Source organism: Motacilla alba, chromosome 28 (assembly GCF_015832195.1).
Source record: "Motacilla alba alba isolate MOTALB_02 chromosome 28, Motacilla_alba_V1.0_pri, whole genome shotgun sequence".
Classification (NCBI taxonomy): domain Eukaryota; kingdom Metazoa; phylum Chordata; class Aves; order Passeriformes; family Motacillidae; genus Motacilla; species Motacilla alba.
In genome coordinates, this window is record NC_052043.1 from 1,959,574 (window position 1) to 1,983,664 (window position 24,091).

The window sequence follows — 24,091 nt, forward strand, 5'->3', positions numbered from 1 at the left end:
TCTGGAACGAATTCCTTGCAGGGAGGAGCCGGGACATTCCCATTTCAGCCGGGAGGAGACTCAGGGGAGGCTCCCGAGGGACAGCTCCGATCTCTGCTCTCCGGGACAAGGGGCAGGAGCTGAGGAACGGCTGGAGCCGAGTCAGGGGAGGTTTAGGGGTGGGTATTAGGAAAAGATCCTTCCCCCCGAGGGTGCCGGGCACTGCCCAGGCTCCCCAGGGAATGGTCCCAGCCCCAAGGCTGCCAGAGCTCCAGGAGCGTTTGGATGCTGCTCGCAGGGATGCACAGGCTGGGTTTGTTGGGGTGTCTGTGTGTGCACCCCATCGAGTTGGACTCGATGATCCCTGTGGGTCTCTTCCAACTCAGGAGATTCCACGATCCTATGATCCTGGGAACAGCATCTCCTTCCTCACTTCCAAATAAACAAAATGGAATTTGGTTCTGCTGCTGTGGAGAGGCTGGAATTGGCCTCACAGGGACTTTATTTGGTCCTCTGTACAATAAAAGGGATTAATGTGACAACAGGGAGAAAGGAGGAGACCTCAGAAAATTGAAACCAACCCAGAGATGACTGGGAGAATCACACAGTCACTGAATGGTTTAAAAGGGACCTTAAAGCTCACCTCACTGCACCCCCTGCCATGGGCAGGGACACCCAAAGCTCAATCCAGCCTGGGCTCGGACACTTCCAGACAGGACACAAGGTGAGCAGCAGCTCTGGGAGCTCAGAGTCGCTGCCCTGTGAGCAGGAGCAAGGCAGGGGGAAAGCCCCCAGGACCCCATAAATGCATGAGCTCACCACAGCAGCCTCATCCCACAGGCTCGGCAGCCCACGCACACAGCAGGGAGGGAGGGGTGGGCTGGAATGCTTTATTCCAGTGCCTCCAGGTACAAGGGAGGGGATGCTGCAATGACAAGAAAACCAGGGATCAATACCATGGCCAGTGGCTGTTTAAAGACAGATCAGCAGTTCCAGGAGGGCAAGACACGAGCTTGCTCCTTGGGGAGTTCAGACAACGACGTGCTCAAGTGCTGTTTATTGACTCCCACCACAGGCACAGAACAAAACCACCAGAGCTGATCTCACCCCGCTCCCACGGATCCCATTAACCCTGCAGATGGCCCAGGTGCTTTGGGCAGGCCGGGATCAGCAGCAGAGCATCCCAGAAAGCCTCCAAGACAACAGAGGGATTATGTAAACTTTGGAAAATTGGCTTTGGCTTCATTCAGAGCAGGGCTGTTGAAGTCAGTCACGATGCACACAGGGGGGGACTGTCACAGGTCGTGGTCCATTGGCTCCTTTAGGTGGGATGAGCAGGAATCCTGAAACAGGCACATGGAACCTCCACCAACAGCTTCATCCAGGAGGAAGGAAAGTGCAGCAGTGGCTGGTGAGGCCTCAGCCTGCCCAGGGCCAGGCACAGGCAGGTCCGTTTGCATTCCCATGTTTATCCTGAAAAACTACAGCTGGAAAGCTACTGGAAGATCCAGCTGGGGCAAAGAGACCTAAAAGGAGGGTATCCAATACACGTGGAGGAACTGAAACTGCTGAACTGCTCCTTTGTGGAAATGTCATGTGAGGTGTTCAAAGCTGCTGTTATCTGCAGGATCCACCCCAAAACCCCCTGGCCTGGCCTGGCACTGCTCACACGGCAGGAAGTGCCAGATCCAGCTGCTTCTTCCTGGAGAAATGGGATCACGCCGAGCACCCCAAGGAGTCTCGGATCTGTCACTTGGTTTTCTCTTCTTAAAAAAGGTCTCCGAGGACTCAGAGCAGAGCAGGGATGGAATGTCACAGACTGCAAAGGGCAAATCCAGATGCCAGCTGCTGCTGAGGGGCAGGATGGAAGTGGAAACAGCTTCACAGGGTCCCTGACTGCAGCTCCAACCTGTCTTCAGCCCAAGATGGGACAAGTGACAGCTCCACAAGCACCTTTGTACCCTGCAGCCTTTAAAGGCAGCCAGCAAGACTCTGAAAACATGGAAGTGGTGTAGAATTTCCAGGCTGGCACCTCAATTTCCTTCCCTGGTACCTACACAGCACAGCACAGCCCAGGCACCTCATCGCCGGCTCCACGCCTTTCCCTGCTCAAGCACAAACATCTGTTCCAGCCAAAATTAATTCCAGCAGAAGTATTTTCAAGGCAAGACCTACTGCTTGAGGTTCCCTCTGATCTGAATAATTTAACATGAAACAAATGCTCCACTCCTGCGAGGTGAGGAAACTTGAGAATTGCAAACCCCACCTGCCCAACAAGAGGGGAGCCTAAGGAATACTCAGGGGCATCACTCCAGGTAAAGGAAGGATGAGGAATGTGTTGGTCAAACACTGAGCGTGGCAGTGGATTGGGACAGTCAGGCTCGACAGCACAAGGAACAACTTTCCAGGGGGAATAGAAGAGCCAGGGAATTACCAGCCCATGCAGCCGTGCAGGATCAAGAAAGATCCCTGGATCACAGAGCTCGGATCATCCCCAGGGAAGCTGCAGCCGGGTGGAGCCATCCCAGCAATTCCCACATGGAACCTCTTCCCTGCAGCAGCCACAAGCAGGGAACACCCAAAATAGGTGTGAAAGGATCCAAAGGACAGGAAAACAGGGCACAGGCAAGCACTGTGTGCACACGGCAATGTTATTAAAAAAATATATATGTATGTATTTTAAAATCCTTTGTGCACATGCCAGACAGAGCTGCCACGGGGGTGGGATTTCTCCAGGAAACCTCACCTGTCCTGAGCAGACAAACGTGGCTGCTTGCACAGGATCACAGCACTCCCTCAGCTGCCTCGGGAGACTCTGCAGCACCTGCCAGCCCCCAGCCACCCCCTGATCAGCACATCCCTGTCCCTTCTCCAAGAGTCATCCGTGCCCCCATCCTCAGGGGATTTGCAAGCCAAAGGAAAGGAGCAGAAGACATTCCAAGGACATTCTAAATATTCACCCTAAAGGTAAATATCCTGATTTTTCACCCTAAAGGTGCCACAGGGACCCTCCCTGCCCGCAGGGCAAGTCCCTCGGGTTCTCCAAAGGCACTACCAGCTTGGGGAGAAGTGGGATTTTAGGATGTGCTGCCAGTTTCCAAGGAAAGGCCATAGACAGAAGCACTCGGTGAGCAGTTTTCACTGAGTTAGCAGCAGATCCACCCAACAACCACCTCCTGACACATTCACCTTTGGTCCTACACAATCAGATCCCAAACATCCAATAACAATGGGCTGCAGGAAAGATGCCCACTGAGTACCAGCCAAGGGAATGAAACTCCAGGGTCCTTGAGAGGAGAGAACTCATCCAGGGCTGCCCTGAATCACAGTCCAGAGGGGTTGGGGTTCCCCTTTTCCAGTCATCAGCTGCTCCAAGACATTCCCTGGCTCACATCTGGCTCTTCCTCAGGTATCACAAAATCCAGAGCTTGGCAGATGTCACGCGTGTCCCTGGTGAACTCACAGCTGGGGCTGAGCAGGGTCCAGGCATTCCCAGCCCTTTTGGTCGCTCTTTTGGAGAAAGATTCCTTTGGGTTGTGGCCCCTTTCATTTGTCTGTAAACGCGTGCATGACCTGGATTATCCCAGTAATTGCCAATCCTGCCAAATGGAACTCGTTTAACTCCTTCCCAAAGCTGCTCTGTCTGGACTATCACCCTCCCACCCCCGTTTGTGTAACAGAGCCAGAGCCGTCGCAGCTCCTCCCAGGAGCTGATTACAGAGACACTTCCCAAAGAAGTAACCTGATATTGCATGAAGGAAAGAGGAGCAGCCTGGAGAAGGAATCCGATGCTTCCAGGGCATGGAGAGAGGGATATGAGGCACAGGGGCAGCTCTCGAGCTCAGATTTCAGGTGCTGAAAATCATCCAAGAGCATCTCCTTTACCTCAGCCTTTCCCCCTGCAGCAAACAGCTCCCACCTTTCCCCAGGAATGTCCCCAAGAATGCACGTGAAGAAAACAGGTTTGGTCCCCTCTGCCCTGCCCCAGCTATGGAAGGGCTCAAACTGTTAGTTAAGTCACTGTGAGCAGATATAAAACTTGAGTAGCAGAGATTCCACTGGGATTGGACCCTCCATCGTTCCGGGCAGCCAGTGCCACCGGTCCCGAGTCATCTGGAAAAAAAAGGAGACACCCAAAATCAGGGGGAGCTGAGGTGACATTCCTCCTCAGCTTAAAAAAACAACCTCCCCAGAAATCAAACTTGTGGGATGTGAACGCAATGCTGGGAAAGCAGGAATGGAAGACCCCGTGAGACTGGGAGCTCAAACTGTGATGAGACCTGGAAGCAATTCCCAAAATGAAAAAAAGGAACCAAAACAAGCCAGGAATTTCGCTGGGAAAACAGGAACGCATATCCTGATGGGACTGGGAGTTTGAACTGTGGTATGAGTTGGAAGCTGTTCCTAAAATGAAGGGAAAAAAAAAACAGGAATTTTTGCTTCCCTGTCTAACACAGGGAGGGCCAGACTGGGCACAGGGGCTGCCTCTCCCAGAGCTCTATGACCCCACAGCAGCGTCCAAATAACCCTGTCAGTGAGACTTTCCTGGGCCAGAAAACGAGGAAAAGTGAGATAAAGCCGTGTGCCAACGCAGAGACCACACACAGGCGTTTTAATTTATGCAGATCTGGTTGCAGGAGCTGTGCCAGAGCTCCCACAGCTTTGGGAAAGGAGCCTCAGCCCCTTGTGAGGAAAAGAGCAACACAAAAAACACACAAAATGCTCCCTCACCGCCTCAGGTTCCGGCTTTCAAACACCGTGTCCTCGTCACTGTCGAGGGAGCCCAGCTCGATGTTCTCGTCCTGGCTCGACAGCAGCCCGTACTTCTTCCTCTGGGGCTTCTTCAACCTGAAATGAGTTTTGGGCTCGTTTCTGGGGCCCTCGGACCTGGGGCTGAGGGACACGGAGAGCACAGTGAGTGAGCCGCTGTCCCCACCCAGCGGGTGGTTTAGCGGAGAAGGTTTAGCGCTAATTACCTCGGGTAATTAACAGCGTTGGTGATTTACAGCAACGTTTTGGACTCGCTGCCAAAGGGATGCGCGGGGGAGCAGAGCCCCGGCTGGCAGAGGGAGGGAGGGGGATCCAGGGAAAATGGGCACAAACCCAGCGATTAGGAGCGGGATTGGGGCAGGCAAGGGACAGGGGACACCGTGACCGGCTTCGGGGGGACCCAGAGCAAGACCGGGACGGGCAGGGGCACAACCATGGGGGACAGGGACCGGGACAACCAGGACAAGCAAGGACACCGCCGCAAGCAAAGGGGACTGGGTCCAGGACCATCAGAATGACATCCCCGACCAGGGAGAACCAGGACTAGCAGGGTAGATCCCCGGGCCACAGAACGCTGGAAGCGGGACAAGCTGGGACACAGCCCGGGATAACGGGAACAGGAGCTAGGACCAGCAGGGACACAGCCCCGGGTCAGGGCACACAAGGATGGGGGCAACACCGGGAGCAGCAGAACACGGATACAGCCCCGCTCGGGTGCCCGTCCCCGCCTTGCACTCACCGGAACGCCCGCAGCATGAAGTAGAAGGCGGCCAGCGCCGACAGCGCGCTCAGCACATAAACCGCGCGCCTCAGCACCGGCAGCCCCGACCCCACCGACAGCCGAGGCCCGGACTCGTGCTCCGACCCCGGCTGCGTCTCGTTCCGTGAGGCCGCCCGCGGCGGCTCCGTGCTGTTCCCCGGGCTGGGGGCGGCGGCGCGGCCGAGGTGCGGGACGAGGAGGAAGAGGAGGAGGAGGAGGCGGCGCGGCATGGCCGGGCCGGGGCGGCGGCGGAGCGGGAGCGGCGGCCGCAGGAAGGCGCCGGGACGGTGCGCGCGGCGCAGGCCCCGCCCGGGCCCCGCCGAGCCGCTCACGGGTTCCGGGGCTGCGCCGTTCCGGGCCGGCCGTGACCCGCTCACGGAGCCGCCGCCCTCGGGGCTCCGACATTTTGCCCTCGGGTTTGTTGTGGTGCCCTCGCGGGCTGCGCGCTCCTCGGCGGGGCCGCCATTTCTCCCTCCGTCCGTCACAGGCGCCATTTTCCGCCCAGGGTCATCCTTCCTCTCTCAGGGCTGCCATTGCCCTTCCAGGACTCTCATTCCCCCCTCAGAGCCGCCATTTCCCCCTCAGGCTTGTCCCTCCTGTCTCAGGGCTGCCATTGCCCTTCCAGGACTCTCATTCCCCCCTCAGAGCCGCCATTTCCCCCTCAGGCTTGTCCCTCCTCCCTCAAGGCCACCATTTCCCCCAGGGTCATCATTTCTCCCTCAGTGTCGCCACTTCCCCCTCACGGCAGGACCTTCTCCCCCAGAGCCGCCATTTCCCCCTCAGGGCTCTCCTCCTCCCTTCAGGGCGGCCATTCCCGCCCCACGCTGAACACAGCTGCGAACAGGAGCGATTTGAACATTTCAAGAATTTCTATCATCCTTTTCTCTCTGCAGACAGTTTCGGCTGAGCAGGGCTCGGTCACCGCCCTTCAGCCCTGCTCCACTTCCCCATTTTTCCTCAGGGAATGGCTCAAGCTGCCTGGACACACAGGGCTTTCTTTAAAAAAAAAAAAAAGAATTTTGGCTAAAACTGGGTCACGGCACCCAGACACCTTCCCGATTACGCCACTGAATTCCACATCCAGCCCCTGACTCCCCTCACCCATCCCAGCAAGACATCATTAACTCAATGCCATAATTAGCAATGCCAAAAATAACAGCACCTTCAACCAGGCTATTTTTGCACTTGTTCATTATTTCTGCCTGCGTCTAAGCATCCTATTTAGGAAGGTCTTACAAAGCATTATTTGTAAGTATTTTCAGCCTGAATTCATTTAAGCCTCACCTGACTGCATTTTAATCAGCAAATACTTCACACACTCCTCAGCCTTCATTATATTTAATATCCTCCTGCATTAACATGCTAAAAATCCTCACTGGTGAATTGCTCAATACAACCCCCAGAAGTGTGTCATGGCTGATTGCTTTTTTTAAATGCTGTTCACTTAGATAATTTGAAAAAGGTTAAAGGAGGAAAAGTAGGTTTTGTGAAGTGAGCTCAATAATCCCCTCCTGCAGGCAGGAATGTCTGGAGACTCGTGTTTTCAGTGGGAAATGGGGAACTGATGGCTGTTGGGCAGCAAGTTCTCAGGGCTCCTAAATGAGCCCGTCACCAAATTCTGAGTTTATCAATTAAAAAAAAATGAGGAGAAAAGGGCAAGATGAAGCAATCAACTCTTCTCTAACACAAAAAAAAAAATAGGGCAGGAGCAGCTGAGATCATCAAAAACTCACTGCTCTTGCCCTGCAATCTCCTGCCAGAAACATGTTCAGAGTGTCAGCCTCTCCCAACATCATTATATTAATCCTCCTGATCACTGAACTGCCACATTTTTGGGATTTAACCTGCAACAAGACCTCATTTTCCACGAGGATCACACATCAATCTGCTTGGAGCAGAGTGCGTTCACCTCCAAGCACCACAGTGGTGGTTTGCTCTGAACTGGGCTGTGCACCAGACAGATACTTTAGCCAAAAATATTCTGTTTCCCACAAAAAAGTATCACAGGGATTTGGTTTTTCCACATTTCAGTGTTTTATTCTGTCTTGATTGATTTGGTTCATGTAAAAATGAGCAACGCCACTGCTCTGAGCTCTTCATTCCCGCACTCCAGTGTCTGTCCTTCTGTCTTCTCTGCCGTGTCTCAGTGCTGAAACAAAATGGACACAAGAGAATTAGGAGGTGGATAAAGATACAGGAATGGAACAGGGTTTGAGCTCAGGGCTACAGAACAGGGACACAGCCAAAGGAAAAAAATACCAACTCAGGAAAGGGATGTTACCTGGTTGACAACCTTGCTGCAGCATCCCTGGAACGCAGCTCTGGTCGCTCAGGATCCGCTGGGTCTCCGAGGTGTGCGCCGGGTCCCTTCAGCCTGCTAAAGCAGAGAGGCATTAACAAGAGCCCGGGGCAGAGGCTGCTCTTGCCCCCAACCTCCCCACACAGCTCACAGCGCACGAGGGTCTCACAAAGCCATCGCTGAACCCATCACACCACAAAGCACAGTCTGGGAAAACTGTTCCGGGCCGGCTGCTGCCCGTGCTCAGCCAGCCCATGGATTGGATCCCCTAAGCAGAGAGTTAACACTTGGACATGGCTGCTTAGGAAGTGTGGGCCATGGGAAAAAGTTAATGGCAACAAGTAGGATGGCAAAGAAAGCTACAATTAAAGTGAGCAACTTAATGAAGTCTAGGAAGAGTCTCAATAGATGAACACATATCGAGTCAGGGAGTTCGTTCCAATCTTGCTTCCGTACCTACAGCAAGACACGGCTGCATGCCCAACTCTGATCTGTGGAACTCAAGGTGTGCCACAAGCCAAAGGTTGCATACGGCATGGGTTAACGTTTTTTCCAGCAGCTGACCAAAATTGTCAAAAGGAATATTTCACAGGTACATTAGACTTTCAAATGAGCTCTCAACAAGAGGAAGGATGCGGACATGAGCAAAAGGAGTTACCTCGAATTACAGGACTATTTCCACATATGAACTAGCCAAGAGAGCAGCTCTCGTCTCAGAGGTTTCTGTTGGAGGCACAACACTTCTTTTCTCCAAGGACACTGCAGTTTCCATTTGCTAGCAAAGAATTCTTAGAACTTGTAAGCAATGACACAGCTAAGCTAAGCCCGGCATTCCCCTACGTCGCACACGCGCTCGGCACGCAGGGAACAGCCCAGGGACTGCAGCACTTGGCTCTTCTCTACAGCTTCCCAGTGTAGGCTACAGCAGCTTTGGAGGAAACATCCATTATCCTTCCTAACATTCCAACTGCACTTCGCTCCTAGCACGCCCTCAGGTTTGTACTTCCAGCCTCTACAGACAAGTTTTGACTCCTTTATGTGACATTTCTTGGCCAATTCAGATGTCAAGACCGATTTTAGGATTGAAATTCCAGCGCCCGGGCAATCGTCCGGCCAGCTCTGCCACTGTCCCTAATCTCCTCCTCTCGCTCCCAAGACTGTTCTTCATCTCCAAGGGTTGTGTTGTGCAATGAAATGTAAATGTCAGGAGCAGAGTTCATTTCAGACGGTCTTTTAATAGGCTTCGTAAAGCCAAAGAAAACTGTATACAGGAATCCTTTACCACTTCAAATACAACAGCAATGGAATATGCATATTTCTTCCAGTAAAAAAGGACAATATAAATAAACATTTTCAAGAACCTCTTTATGGTAAGTTTGCGAGTCTAGTTCTGGGTCATTTACATCATTACAACAGTAAAAATACCGTTATGCGGGTTGAACATACAAGCACGTTTCTCTTTAGATATATCAAGGTGGTTTGCCTTCCAACGGAACCCAAGCTGCATTCCTACCTTGCTACACTAAAGGAATGTTACAAAAGACGAAGGTAATGCACTTGAAAAAAAAAAAAAAAGAAAAAAAAAGTCCACAGCTTGTTCAGCTTCCAGTGAACATTGGTACAAGATCCTTGCTAGCTCAAAAGAAACTGAATTGGGGCCCCAACTTTAAAAAAAAAAAAAAAAAAACCAAAAACGAACACCTTGGCTCATTTATGGAGGATAAAATAAAATCTGAAGTGCTTTCAAAAAAGAGTAAAACCACTTGAAAGCAGAGCTTTCTCCAAGACAGTCTAATCAGACAGTCTCGTCTCAGAAGCTGCCAGGCTGTGTATGACAAGATCAGAACTGATAATACTACAAAAGTGAAAATACAAGTAGATGTACTACACAATAACCATTTCAGCGAAGCTCCAAAAATCTTTATAAATACAGCCATTGGAAGGACGATCTTGAGTCAGGAAGGATTTTTACTCGTTGTGTGTAGCTGAGGACAAGAAGCAGGCACAATTGTAAAGGCACTGAAGCAAAGACAAGTTCCAGCATTTTACTCCCTTTGCATTATTCCAAGGCTACGGCTACTTGGCTACTGAGATCCCCCACCCGCGGGTCAGTGCGTTAGGGCAGCCGAGTTTGGGCTCCAGGAACACCTTTTTTTAACGCTTGCTTTGCCTTAAGATCCGAGCAACTCCTGCACATGCATTAAATTAGAATCTCCCGGCACCACCACGTCCACAGCCTGAGCCTGCCCCAGCTGCAGGCTCAGGCTCAGCAGGTTCAGAGCTCCTACAGCACACGGGCTCAGCGCTCCCGCTCGAAGCACGACTTACCGTAACTGTCGTAGCTGTCTCTGTAGGAGCCTCCTGAGTTCCTGTCCCCATAGCCGCCTTGACTCCTGCAGGAAGGACAAACAGCACCTGCTTTACAGCTGCTCAACTCCTCCTCTGCTGGTTTGAGCTCCACCACAGATTCCCCACGGTCCCTGGTGCTGGCAGAGCCCTTACCTGCTATTATAGTAGTCTCTGGAGCCGTTATAACCTCCGCTTCTGGAATCGAATCTGCTGCCGCCATAGCCTCTGTCTCCCCCTCCTTGGAAATACACGGAAACGAGGTTTTTTAACCATTCTGACAAGTGACACCCCCCGTCCAGACATCATGACTGACCGCCAGGCACTCACCTCTGGAGAAGCCACGGCCCCGGCCTCGGCCCCCGCGGAAGAAGCCCCGGCCCCCCGAGGAGCCCCCTCTGTAGCCACGGGATCTGTTCTCTGAGGACTTGCCAGCCTGGTCAACTCGGATCTGACGCCCATCTACCGACTAAAACACAACCACAGTTAGCCAAACTGAAATATTTAAATAGAAAGCACATGTAGAACGGGTTGTACGCCTTCACAGTTGGCTGAGCAGTGCCAGGACTCGCTGCTTCTCATGAAATAAACGTCTACTTCATGCCACTATTAAATCAAGTAGGCAAAAATACTGATATATCAATTGTATTTAGAGGAATGCCTATAAAGTCACATTTTAATCATTCAGATCCCATAATGGAACATTATGGCTTTACTCCTGGTATATATATACACACATGTATATACACATATTCTTTTACATATTAATTCATATAGCTAGATTTTTTACATCCATAAAATCTCATCTAAGACACTGGCATTTATCTGGTTTTCCACACAGCCTGAACAGCAGCACCCCTCTGACTCTCTTCCTTCACTACAGAAAATAAAGAATCAACTCCAGGGCCTCCTCACCTTTCCATTCATGGCCATCATTGCATCTTTTGCATCATCGATATTTTCAAAAGTAACAAAGCCAAAACCTCTGGATCTCTGAGTCTCTCTGTCTTTCACCACCACGACTGTGAAAAGGAGAGATAGGAAATAAAAACCCATCAGCGACAGGGAAATTCAACAGACTTAGGGAAACTATCCCATCGTGGCTCTGCAGTCTCACCTTCAGAAATCTGTCCGTATTTAGAGAAGACTTGCTCCAATGACTGCTCATTGGTGTCGAAACTGAGCCCGCCGACAAAGAGCTTTCCCTCATCTGATGCCATTCTGACCTGCCAAACCAACAGAACCGAGTCAGCGACTCAACAAACCCACACAATCCCCGCGAGATCTGACACATTAAATCCTCCTAACACCACCTATAACAACACCGCTGCGACCTCACACTCCCGGACGCCTTACGCTCCCCTGAGCCCACACTTTATGTGTTCTTCCGGCCTTACAAGAGGTGTTCCTCAGGGTGGCAGGGCCCAGCAGGGGCTCCGCGAGCTCAGGGCCGAGGGCAGGGGAGCAGCAGCGGGGCCGGGTCCCGCAGAACCCGGGGCCGGTTTGGGTCCGGCCAAGCCCCGCTGGGACCCCCGGTGCCGGCCCGTGCCCATGGCGCATGCGCGCCCCGCATCGCCCCCTACCGGCGCGGCCTGCACAGCGCCGCCCGCCGCCCCCTCCCTCCCGCCCGCCATTTTGCACGGCCGAGGCCCGTCGCCATTTTGTTTCCGCGCACGCTTTTCCCCCCGCCGCGGCCCCTTCCCCCACACGGCCCAGACCGGCCCGCTCCGCCGCGCTCCCCGTGCCCGCAGAGGGCACCGATCGGCGGGTCGGGAGCCGCGGCCCAGGCTCCCACGGGACCCGGCCCTCTGCCCCTGGGACACGGCTCCGCTGACCGCGGACCACCCGGCCCGGTGCGGTCGCGGCCGCCCCGCGCGACTGCGCTCACCGATACTCGGGCGGAGCGAGGTCCACACCACACTTCAAAGCTTCAGCGAAATGTACGGCGAGCCTGGCGGGGCGGCGCCTTATAAACGCCCGCGCCTCATCCCGCCTATCTTATGAATATGCAGATGAGCCCCGCTGCAAGGCGGGGCGACACGTCACCAAAGCGCTGCCGCCGCTGCACCACCTGATTGGGCGGGATTTCATTAATATTAATGAACCGTGGCGAGGGCGAAGGTAGGGGCGCGCAAACAAAACCACGGCGTGGCCCCGCCCCCTCCACCCACGCGGGGGCGGGGCGCGACGGACGGCGCCCATTGGCTGCGCGCGCGGAGGCGGGCGGGAGCGCCCCTGTGAGAGGGAAGGAAGTGGAGGGCGCTGATTGGGCGGGGGGCGCGGCCGCCCCGCCCCTCTGGCGAAGGGGGCGTGCCCACGCTGGCCCAGTTTCGCGCCCTTCTCGCACTGCGGCGGCGGCCGCAGACAAAGGGCCCCCTCAGGGGCCGCCGCCATCTTGGGCCCGAGCGCTGCCCCCGGCCGCGCTCCGGCGCCTCCTCCCGCCGAGGCCTATCCGGTCACCGCCCCGCTCAGGAAACCCGTCTTGTCCCCGCGAACTGGCCCCCGTGGTGGCCGCCCTCCTCTCTGTCCCGTGGGGAATGATCCCTTCAGCTGCCTCCTGGCAGTGTTGTCCGCCACGCACTTGGGTGAGAAGTAGTCAAAGCAAGTTTTCTTCAAAAATAAAGGTCTTTGCTCAACTTCTTTTCCCAACTATTGAAGTCTTTAAAAGCCCATCCTGAAGTGAGAATGCCTTCAGCAGTAAAAACTTTATATTGAAAGAAAAAACTGGCAAAGCCAAAGGCGTGTCTCGTTGAGAGTTACACAGCTTTGAAAGGCCTCAAAATAAAAATGGTCAGTGTTTCATACAGCAATTACGATCTCATGTGGAAAAGTGTTTGGAAACATTGGAGAGGAAGAGATGCACGTGAAGAAATAGACTGGAGAGCAGGAGATGTCCGGGAGGGAATAGCAGTGAGCAGGAAATGGGAAGGAAACGTGGCAAGGACGGGGCCGTGCTGTCACCGTGTGTGTGTCCTGTGTCCAAGGACACGACTGGACACATCAGGGGGCACTCTGTGTGTGTGTGTCCCCTGTCCCAGGCAGGACCAGACATGTTTGCTCTGCCTCCAGAAACTCCTTGTAATTCACGTTGCAGTTCTCAGAGTTTGTAGCCACCAGCCACCCTCCTTCCTTCCCTCCCAATATTTCCAGTCTGAGCCAGGCTGCACAGAAGAAAATCCCTGGAGTAATCACCACTATTTGGTGATCAATTTCCAAACCAGGCGCTGACACTGAGGAAAAACAAACCACGGGGAGATGCAAAGAAACCTGCCCGCAATTTCTCTGTCGAGCAGTGATCACCCATTCCCTGCCTCCCAGAGCGTGGAAATCAGGCTTTTCCTCACAGATTTGTTGTGATCCCTTTGGGATCTGCAGGAAAAGGGCAGTTTGTACATACGTAATACAGTAATTACGAAACCCAGGGGCACCACATCTGTGGTTTTTCTGAGCTCACCGGGCCACAGGGACAGAATGCTTCCACCAAAGTGCTCAAAAGCACATAAAAACCCCCAATACTGATGGCACACCAGGCCAGTATTATTATTTTCCTACCATGAAAAAATTTACCCACTTTCCTAGGCCTGGAGGACGGAGCAGACGCGTCTGCTGTTACTGCAAATTGATTTTTGCCCTTCAAGAGAGGAAAAGATTGCAGCCCTGCAATCACAAGCACAGCATTTTGATTCAATTAGAGACCCATTAACGAGAGCGTTCCTGGTCTGTGATGAGGGTGGATAAAGTGACCTTGATGCACAGAGCCATTTTCCAGCCTGAGATGCTGGACAGCCAACACCAACCCTGCTGCAAACCTCGAGGGACAAACCCTGGGATTCACTGGGATTTGACTCCACACAAAGCCAGGCAGGTTGGGTGTTGTGAAAATAGCACCAAGAACCTTTGCTGCTTCGGGGGAATTTGAGTCCCAGCAGGATGAAGGGCTGCTGGGAGCAGAGGAGCTCCTGTGACAGGGAAAGGCGAGCACTGCCCTGCTTGGTTGTGTCCCAAAAGTGTGATTTCTGTCTCCCTGGGGTGTGTTGATGCCTTTGACAGTGAGAGTCACCAGTGACACCAGGCCAAATGGACACTGTGTGCTCCAGTGCTGCTGCTGCCAGGAGGGTTCAGTGCTCCAGATCACTCCTGACTCAGGGCATCAGACTGTGGATTTGACAATCCCCGTGGATATTCCATGATCAGGCTGCACCCAGGGGCCACAGCTGCCCTTTGTCACCAGCCCGAGGGGCTCGGGGACGGCGCTGCATGTCCCACAGGCTGGGCACAGTGCTGGGAGCAGCCAGGCAGGCAGGTTGCACCGGTCATTAGGGCAGTTAATTAAGCACTGAAACAGCCCAGGATTCACATCCTTAGAGCAAACCTCCTGCAGCTGGCCAGGGGTTCCAAAGAGGCAACACCACGTAGGAGACGCAGAGTTCAGTCCTGTGTGAGTTCCAGACCTGAGCACCCATGGGTGCTTTCCCTGGCTGAGCCCTGATTTTGGTCACCTGGGTCTGGCTGTGGGCAGGGCTGTGGCTGTAGTGACCCAGTTTGGCAAAAGTGCCAGCACTTCCTCAGGGAGTGCAAATATCCGCTCTGGAGCAGAGCTGTTCGTGTGTGCAGGTGCAGCCATGGGAAATCGTGAATCACCAGAGGCTGGAGGGACCTCAGGGATCACCTGGAGCTCATTCAAGCAACCTCCACACACATGACTGATGTTTTTATCACCTATTTTTTAAAGCTTCCAAGGGCAAAGGTTGTAGGACCAAACATCCTGTTAATGCAAATCCGATTTCCTGGAGTTCCACAGCAGGGGTAGTGCCACATGGAAATGCCATGGAGGAGCAGGGATAGGAGGAGCCGTGCTGCCCTCCTGCCATTCCCACAGCAACACGGGCCTCTCTCCTGCCTGCAGCTGCACCCCGGCAGCTCCTTCCACAGCACCACGGGCTCCTCTGGGGGTCCCCACCTTGCTGTGGTGTTTGTAGGGACCTTTCCCAGTCCCTCATGGCTCAGGGCACACGGAATTGCCCAGGGCACTGCAGCAGCTGAGCCCAAACCTGCTCGGCAGCCCCGGCACCTCCTGGGGAGCCAAGGGCAGCCCCTGCCCCGGGCACTGCTCTGATGAGGTGCCCAAATCACAGAGGGCTCCTCCGCTGCTGCCGCCGCGGGCCAGGGCTGGGGACCGGAGTGCTCGGGGGAGGGCAGGACGGGGCAGTGGGTGCCACATGGGGACCGGAGTGCTCGGGGGGACGGCAGGACAGGGCAGTGGGTGCCACATGGGGACCGGAGTGCTCGGGGGACGGCAGGACGGGGCAGTGGGTGCCACATGGGGACCGGAGTGCTCGGGGGAGGGCAGGACGGGGCAGCGGGTGCCACATGGGGACCGGAGTGCTCGGGGGACGGCAGGACGGGGCAGTGGGTGCCACATGGGGACCGGAGTGCTCGGGGGAGGGCAGGACGGGGCAGTGGGTGCCACACGGCCTCCTCTGCTGCTGTGCCTTACCCGGGGCTGGGAGGGAGCAAAGCCCTCCAGGCAGCCTCCATTCCCCCCCCGGCCGCTCTGGGTTCGGGCAGCGCGTTCCTGCTCCCGAGGCTCGGCAAAGCCCCCGGGACCATCCTCGCTGCACGCCCCAGCACATCCTGCAGGGCGCCAGAGCCGCCTCCTCCGCCTTTGTTTTTGCTGGGATTGCAGGAAAAGGAGGGAATGTGAGGCCCGACTGGAGCAGAGCTCGTCCCTGGGCCTCCACCCCCTGCAACACCAAGCCTCTGGCTCCTTCCTGGTTTTCCCTGCAAGATCATCTTATACCAGGAGCAGGGAGGTGCCACAGGGAGGGCACACGGAGTCTTCCCAGCACAGGATCCCTCGGTGTCCCCAACACAGGACCCCTCGGTGTCCCCACCGTGCGTGGCCCCTGGCAGCCTTGGACCCGCGAGCAAACACCAAACCAGGGCTGGATTAGGGAACTGGCAGTCCCAAAGCGCCCCAGGGAAAGGAATATTCCCTTCTCCCTTACTGGTGTCCCCGAGGGAGTCGCTCATCCAGCTTTGCAGCTGGAAAGAAAAGCCCTGACGCAATCCCGCCGTCGCCATGGTGAGGAGAGAGGCCAGTGCGCTTCCCTGTGACCGGGATTTACCGGGTTGGAGGACAAAGCCACCGGCAGCGGGGGGGACAGGATCCGCAGGGATCAGATCCGTAGCCAGCGGGGGGGAACAGATCCACGGGGAGCGGGAGGATCGGATCCACGGGGAACAACGGGATGGGATCCACAACAAAAAGGTGCACGAGAGATCAGGGCTGGCACAAGTTGCCCTGAGGTGACGGAGGGGTCACAGCAGCGTCGGGAAATCCAAACTGGGGTATTAGGAAATGAGCTGAGGTCCCGGGGGGATCTGGAGTCAGAGATACTGGTGAACCCAGCTGGAGTCCAGGGGAATTGGGAGCTGGGAATGCCAGTGCACCCCGATTGAGGTCAGGGGGGATTCAGGGTTGGGAATGCCGGGGCACCCCGGCTGAGGTGAGGAAGATGGTGAAAATAAGCATGTGGTAACCACGGCAACCGTGTAACTGCCTTGGCGCTGAGCAGCAGCTTTATCAGGGCTGGTGCTTCCCAGCCCGATTATGGAAAACCAAATCTTGTGTGTCAGACTGTCCCTACCTGCCCAAACCCAGCCAAATTTAGAAACAACTGCACCCAGCGTCTCCAGCAGCGGCCTCATCACCCCTCCGAGCTCACGCTAAGGTGTTACTGTGGCATTTTTGCCCTTTTCCTCCCGCACTCCCAGCTCACCAGCAGAACATTCCAGCCACTGTCACACTTGAATGCTTTTCCAACACAAACCCTTCACCTGCCAGCTCTGCCACACCACAGAGCCCGGCCATGCCATGGGCAACGTGGTTCAGGGCAGCACCAGCGGCTGCTCACTCCCACGGGATCCAAAACTGCCTGGAAAACCCACATGGGGGCTGCCCAAGCTGCTTCCCCGTGGGTGGCCTCTCCCCCACATCTGCCAGGGTGCCCCTGCACAGAACGCAGCCTCTCCGGTGTGGGAAAAGCAGCAGCAGCAGCGGCGGCGTGCGGTTTATTGCTCCCACCTTCCCTCCTGTCACCCTCCCATCTGCATTAAGGACTCCGTTCGGTTATATAAGGGCTCATTAATCATCATCTAAGAGTATTTGCAGCATTGGGTTCTTAAGGGCAGGAGATGCTACCCAAGGACAGGACAAACAGCCTCTGACCGCCTGACACCAGGCGACCTTGCAGGGCAGAGGGCTCCCGGACGCAGGAAGGGTTTATCACAGTCTGCAGGGGAAAAGCTGCCAAGAACTGGGAACATCCTATCCTTCCCCAGCAAGAGGTAAAGTACACACCGAGGGGGGCCAGCCCAGGTGTTGAGGGAAACTGGAGCTTTTCCAGACCCCCTGGGCTCCTCCGTAGCCTCCCTCAGGCGCTGTCTCACACTGCAGTTCGCTGCCATGATTTGCGGTGGGGCCGGTGCTCTCACACCCCCTACAATCCCGTGCAGGGTGGCCTTTCGTCCAGCTCCCTGCACAAGGGTCTCAGGGCTCCCCAGAGCCCCGATGCCCTCCCAAGACCCCAGCGTGCCCCCTCTGCTCTTCAGCAGGTCGCTGTGTGCTGCTGTTTCCCTGCAAGGGCACGGGAATCACCTTGAGCCTTCCCCGAGTCATTTTACTGCCATCGGCCCGGCGGAACGAGCCGGCATCGGCGGGAACAGCCGCGGTTGCAGAAATCCCTGAACTGCAGCATCAACGTTTTTTCCTGCCCAGAAGGTTCCCGCGCCCTCGCATGAGCTCATCCTGCACCGTCCCCTTTCCGCGCCTCCCGTAACCCAGCCCCAGCCAGCCCCGCGCTGCAGAGCAGCCATGAGACAGCCCAGCAGATTCTTGGCTCCCTGGGTCACTCTCTCCCCGCGCTGCCTCTCGGGAAGCTCCAAGTCATGCGACTCCTTCTCTTTTTTTTTCCCCCCCCCCCTCAATGTGGGGAAACGAGTCGGGAAAGTTCCCCCGCTCTCCCCCCCGGCGCTGATCCGGATGGAGGCAGGTAGAGGCAGCGTCTGTGCCTCCAGCAGCACCACACCTGCCCTGGGAGCCGGGCGTTCCACAGGGAAAGGCCGGATCCTGGCACTGCACGGGCTGGTGCCACCCAGCGCAGCTGCCCTGAGACAGGGCAGCGACTCCTGCAGCAATGAGCTTTTTGGGGGAGCTTGGAAATGCTCCTGCAAGAGCAGCAAAGACCCCCAGCACCCTTTGGGATGAGCTGAAGGGGAGTGGGGGCTGAGCTCCCCACTGCCACATCCCCGGGGTGGCAGTGCCACGCAGACCCGCACCGCTGGAAATCCTCCTCCCACGATGCCCAAAAGCGCTGGAAGCTGCTCCCAGCAGCCCAGAGCTGCCCCAGAAAGCTGAGCTCCCCCCGGCATCGCCGCCGTGCCGGGAGCTGGACGTGACCTGCTTCCCAACGCGGCGGGATGGAGGATGGGAGGGAGCTGCAGGATCCATGCCAGCCCCACGCCCCGAGAGCAGCGGGAGCCACCAAGAGCTGACACCGGCCCTCCCCAGGCTGAGCCCCTTCCCCAAGGCTCTAAAAGCCAAAAAAAAGCTTCATTCCCTTCTGGCTGCTGCATGACCCCATCCCAGCTGGGGCGGGGGGGCACAGGGTGGAGGGGGATTTCATCTTTAACAGCATCTCAGAGCCCACTCCCCTGCTGTCTCACCCCAGCCCGGGGGGTTCTGGTGCGGGCCGGGGGCTGGCACAGAGAGCTGCCATTGTTCAGCACCCCGGCGGTGCCTGCAGTCCCGGGGGTGCTGAGCGCTGCCGTGGCCGTGGCAGCAGAGGGCAGCCACGCTTCGTGCACCGATCCTGCCCGCACGGCCCACGCGTGTGCCCGTGTCACCCTGTGCCCTGGGGTCCTGCCCGTGTCCCCCCAGCTCCCGGCTGCAAACGGGGCTGATCCTGGCGCCCGGCGCCCCCTCAGCGCCCCACAATCCCACCACAGAGCATCAGCCTCTGCCCACGACCACCGGGGGGGCTCCCCACGTGCACCCCCAAGTGCAGTGGCCACGGGTGGCCTGGCAGAGGGTGCAGGGCACAGCAGGAGCCGCCTGGGGACAGGCACTGCCTGCCCGAGCCCCCCTAGCCTCATGCAGAGCTGGTCACAGGGCTCATCCCAGAGCCTGCAGACACCCAGCTGTGCTGGAGGGGGTGGGTGGTCCCAGGGCCCAGTTCTGGCCCCCAGCCCGCACTCCCCTCGTGCACCAGAGCCCCCCCCCTCCTCACACCAGACCTCCTGCAGCCCCCCCAGTGGGGTCCCACTGCCTGTGTGCTGCAGTCACCAAACGGTGCTGTGTCCCCCAGCCGCCCCGGTGGGACACACGCACAGAACACACGTGTTCAGGAGCTCACACACAGGTACCTGCACCCCCATCCCAGCACGGGGGCTGCTGCTGGGTGCGTGTGGGGTCACCTACCCGTGTGTGAGACTGCAGCCAGGGTGTGACGGTGCTGGCCAGACCCAGCACTGTGCAGGAAGGGTCAGAGGTGCTGGCACTGTGAGGTCCCCCTGTCCCTGAGCAGCCCCTGCCCCAAGTGACCGTCTGTGACAGGGTGAATCCCACGCTGCCAGTGCCTCAGTTTCCCTCCCGGCACTGCTGCAGGAAGAACCAGACGGTGCCAAGGGCCCCCGAGCTCCCACAACCCTGCACAGGCAGAGCACACATCAGTTCTTGCATGTGTGCACACCCAGACTCGCGTGCACGATCTGCACCGGCATCCACGCAGCTGGGAAGTCCCATGTGTGCAATGTCACACGTGGATACCCCTCACCGCCACCCCGCCGTGGGCCCGGGCCCCTCGGCAGCCGCTGCGCCCCATCGCAGCGTCGCCGTGGCAACGCTCCAGATTTATCAATGGAGACGCTGCGGAAGCGCTCTGGGGGAGGCGGCAGCGAGGGGCGTTCTGTGGGAGCCGGCGGGGGACACAGACGGACAGACGGATGGCTGGGGGGCTGGGGTGCAGGACGGGCTGTCACTCCTGCGGAGTGATGCACACGCGTGGGTGGGGGTGCGCTGTGCACACACGTGTGTAAGGGGAACTGCAAACTACGGTGGCTCAGAACTCCGGCTCTTCCCTGCACACCTTCCCCAAGGGTTTTCCAGCCCCTTGGCAAAGCCCTGGGTCTGGCGGGGAGCTCTGTGCCCCGGGTGGGCGCACGGAGGGGGTCCTGAGGTGAGGCAGCCATTCCCTGCCTGCATTCCGGCCTGATCTCCTGTCCTTGTGGCTGTGACAGCAGTGAGGGACAGAGCCAGCAGCTCTCAGCTCCAAAGGAGGCTAGGGCCGATCCAGGAGGGGAGGACCCTGATCCCAGGGAAGTGGCCAACGTGTACCAGGGGTTGTCAGGGCTGCGGGGTTCCCCCTTCCTGGGGAAGTGCTGCTGGTTTCACACGTGGGCTGTGACTCAGGCACCCGACTCTATTCCTGTTCTGTCCCTGACTCAGCGTGTGGCTCCAGGCTGGACACGCTCTTGCGAGCCCCACGCACCCGCCACGGGGAAGAGGAAGCAGCTCAGGGACTCTCAGAGCGACAATGTCCCCAGCCAGTGTGGGATCTTCACCCTGTCCCCCCATAGCGAGGCAGGACGGGCACCTGCACTGACCCCCAGCCCTGCAGCCTTCAGCCTCACAGGCTCTCCCTCCTGCACGAGGCACCCCGATGCCGCGGGGATGGGCACAGCTGCCCACACCGTGCACACAGCACGGACCCTCCCTGCAGCTCTTCCAGGAAAGGGCTGGAGAGCAGGAGATGGGGATGGGACGGTAGGTTCACACACCAGCTCAGCATTTTCCCAGCTCTTGTCACACCCGGCTCATCACATGCCTGCTCACACCCACCCCCTGCGCCTGCCCCGGGCACCTGGCCAAACCCACAGCAGAAAGGGTGGGAAAAAAAAATCCAGTAAGCGACTGACCCTTTTCCAGCCTCAACACAAAACATTCCCGACTGAGTTCTGAGTGCGTGCGTGCACAAGGTCCCAGATCACACGGTGCTGGTGGTGGTGGCACAGCTCCACCGAGGACTGGGGGCATGATGGACCCTAGACTGGGGTACAGCATCACTCACAGCCACACGCTGGTTCTGCCCTGGCTGCAGCGGGGCCTGGGGGAAGCACTTCTCATCTGAGAACAGACAGAACTGGCTCAGTGATGGCACCTCCAGGTCAGGGCTGCAGCACCAGGACAAGCCAGAGCTGGGCAGTCAGCTGCCACCCCAGAGCTCGCTCTCAGCCCAGTGGGCACGTGGCCGAGCTGCAGGATGCCCAGGCAGGCTGGCCATGCCGTGAGCTGGGCAGTCGCCTGCGGCTGGGTTTGACACCTGCCAGCGCAGGGAGAGGCTGCACAGGCCCAGCCCAGGTGAGCTTGGACCTTGGAAATCCCCAGGTGCCCGCCTCGCCCTGGGCACTGCGGCTCCTGCAGCGAGGGCAAAAGGCAGGTGTTTGGAGATCCCCTGGATCAGCAGTGTCCATCAGCCCCTGCCCTGCATTCAGAACGCTCAGGTCTGTCCTGCTGGCTGCAGGGCAGGGGTGTCCTGTGCTCCTGTGCGTGGCGCCGCACACAGCAGCGGCTCCGTGACTGTTCCCGACGCTGTGACCACTGAGGGAGATCAGTGATGGGGTGCACCGGCAGCTCCCTGGTGCTGGAGCACGGAGGAAGCTGCCAGCGCAGCTTCACAGGGACTCAGCTTCACACGGACTCCCTGTTTGTTTGTTTAACACATGAGTCATTCTCGATCACGATCACGGTGTCCCCAGTCAAGGCGTCCCCATCCCAGTCCCCGTCCACACCTGCCTGTGCTGACTCACTGCTGGCCATGACCCCCTCACCGTCACCCACCAGTCCCCAGCCCCACGAGGGGGCCGCAGCCCCTCAGGAACACGTGGGGTTCACTCAGGAAGGCAGTGCTCAGCAGCTCCTGGGGCAGGAGCTGGCGAGGGCCAAGGTTAAGGGGGTTTGGCCGAGGCGGCAGCAGCAGCAGCACCGTGCCAGGTCACAGGTGGTGACGTGGGGGCAGAAGGCCACAGGTAGCGTGGGCAGAGTGGGTCAGGGCGAGCTCGGCAGAGCTGGGGTGGCTGCACCAGTCATTGCAAAAGTGAATCTGGTGAGCAGGGCCTGGGAACAGGCAAGCGGGGAGGGGGCAGCTGCTGCACCTTGCTCTGACTCACAGAGGCTGCCCTGCCCGTGGCACTGAGCCTTGGGCACTGCGTGGCATCACCAGCACAGCACCCTGGGCACTGCACAGTGCCACTGACCCCCCAGGGCAGTCCTGAGGCACTGCTGGCTCCTGGCACAGCACTCCGGGCATCACATGGCACCACTGATCATCTCCCTCTGCAGCCACCTGTCCCTGCTCAGGTCCACAGTCCTGCCTGCATGACACTACGGCACCCCAGACCCTTGCCCAGCACTGGGCTGACAGTCAGAGCAGCTGGGGAGCCCGGTGCCAGCGTGGCTGAGTGCCAGGGGCAGGCGGAGCCGCAGCCACAGCCCCGATCCACGGCAAAGCCAGGGCAGGTGGAGCAGCTCCAGCCCCCCAGGCAGAGAGCAGCCCCCCGGGCTGGAGCTCGGGGCAGCGCCTGGCACCGCTGCCCGGGGGTTGCACAGCCGGTTCCGCCCCAGACACCGGGGAAACGTGCCCGATCCCGACCCCCACGCCCGGCTGCGGCGGGAACCGGGGAGTGCACTGTGCCACCCCGAGCCCGGGGCATCCTCCTGCGCGCCCGAAGGCACCGCTTCCAGGGACCCTCCGTCCCTACGGCCCGGCCAAGGGACGTGTGCACCCAGCACGGCCCCGAGTACCCCCACGGTACCCCCAGCACCCCCACGGTACCCCAGCAGCACCACGGGCCGGCCGCGGGTCCCGCGGGTTCCACGTGGCCGCGATGGCCGGAGCGGCCGGGGGGTGGGGAGCGGCAGGAATCCAGCACTGAGTCACGGCTTCCTCTGCGAGCCCGTGACTCATCCCGGCAGCGCCAGGCGCCCGGCTCCGGCGTGCGGGGCCCGCGACGCGCACACGGCTGCATGTGAGGGCAACCCCCGCGTGTAGGGGGGCCCTGCACGCCCGCCCCGTCCGTGGGATCGGTGCGAGCGCACACAGAGATGTGCCCGAGGGCACAAGCACCAACACGTGTGCACGCACCCGGGGTCTTGAACGCCACGTCCTCCACACGCACAAACTCGGGAGAACACGTCTGTGCAAAGCGCCCCCGAGTGCAGCGCTGCGAGGATCCACGCTCAGCCCCACGCTGACCTGGAGCACAGCCCTGTCACGTTTGTACATCGGGCCGTGGGCTGGAGAACACCTGTGGGGCTGGGGCTCACCTGTGGGGTTGCAGCAGCAGTTTCTCCTGCACCTTTGCCTGTGGCTCCTCACTCTCGAACCTAGAGAGGAAGAAGAGGATGTTGGGAAACTTTGTCCAGCTGCAGATCCCTGCTGTGCCCCTGCCGCATGCCAGAGCTTTCTGCAACCACCCACGCAGAGCCCTGCGCCATAGGTGCCCGCAGCACCGCATCTGTCCTCCCCACACAGCTGAACCTGGGGCGCACGGAAGGAGGGCTGCAGGGTCTGCACAACCCCCCAAACACACACGCAGCCGTGGGTGCACACATGTGACCTGCCCCCACCCTCACATGCGCTGCTGGGACACCCGCACTTTGCCACCCGGCAGTTCGCACCCACAGCTCTGGCACCCGCTGCCACTCGCTGTACCCCGCCCCTCTGGGGGGGGTCCCCACCGCTTTTGGGGGGGTGGGGAAATTGCACTCTGCAGAGCCGGAGCTCTGTGCCACAACCACAGACACGGGTGGGGGTGGAGTGGGAATTGGGGGGTGGGGAGGGATCGTCAAGGTTACGCTGCGCCAAGCCCGGCCCACG

At 58.0% G+C, this 24,091-nt stretch overlaps 2 protein-coding genes across 10 annotated transcripts; both read right to left on the minus strand.

Annotated features, from left to right (window-relative positions):
* Positions 1-1,021: 1,021 nt before the first annotated feature.
* Positions 1,022-6,111, minus strand: FAM174C (family with sequence similarity 174 member C). 3 transcript variants are annotated; one of them, XM_038163906.1, is made up of 3 exons: positions 5,489-6,104; positions 4,711-4,872; positions 1,022-4,092 (listed from the first exon to the last, which is right to left on the minus strand). In XM_038163906.1, exons 1-3 carry the CDS (start codon positions 6,001-6,003, stop codon positions 4,089-4,091), a joined length of 681 nt encoding a protein of 226 aa, XP_038019834.1. In that variant the 5' UTR covers positions 6,004-6,104; the 3' UTR covers positions 1,022-4,088. The 3 variants fall into 3 exon arrangements, with proteins under 3 accessions (XP_038019834.1, XP_038019836.1, XP_038019835.1); XM_038163908.1 differs by having other exon boundaries at positions 4,711-4,827; positions 5,489-6,101; XM_038163907.1 differs by lacking the exon at positions 1,022-4,092 and having other exon boundaries at positions 4,707-4,872; positions 5,489-6,111.
* A 1,408-nt stretch (positions 6,112-7,519) lies between these two features.
* LOC119712550 (cold inducible RNA binding protein) lies at positions 7,520-12,284 on the minus strand. 7 transcript variants are annotated; one of them, XM_038163916.1, is made up of 8 exons: positions 12,043-12,284; positions 11,272-11,380; positions 11,070-11,176; positions 10,485-10,623; positions 10,311-10,395; positions 10,137-10,201; positions 7,803-7,883; positions 7,520-7,658 (listed from the first exon to the last, which is right to left on the minus strand). In XM_038163916.1, exons 2-7 carry the CDS (start codon positions 11,372-11,374, stop codon positions 7,879-7,881), a joined length of 504 nt encoding a protein of 167 aa, XP_038019844.1. In that variant the 5' UTR covers positions 11,375-11,380; positions 12,043-12,284; the 3' UTR covers positions 7,520-7,658; positions 7,803-7,878. The 7 variants fall into 7 exon arrangements, with proteins under 7 accessions (XP_038019844.1, XP_038019843.1, XP_038019842.1 ...); XM_038163915.1 differs by having other exon boundaries at positions 7,791-7,883; XM_038163914.1 differs by having other exon boundaries at positions 7,803-7,886.
* Positions 12,285-24,091: the final 11,807 nt, after the last annotated feature.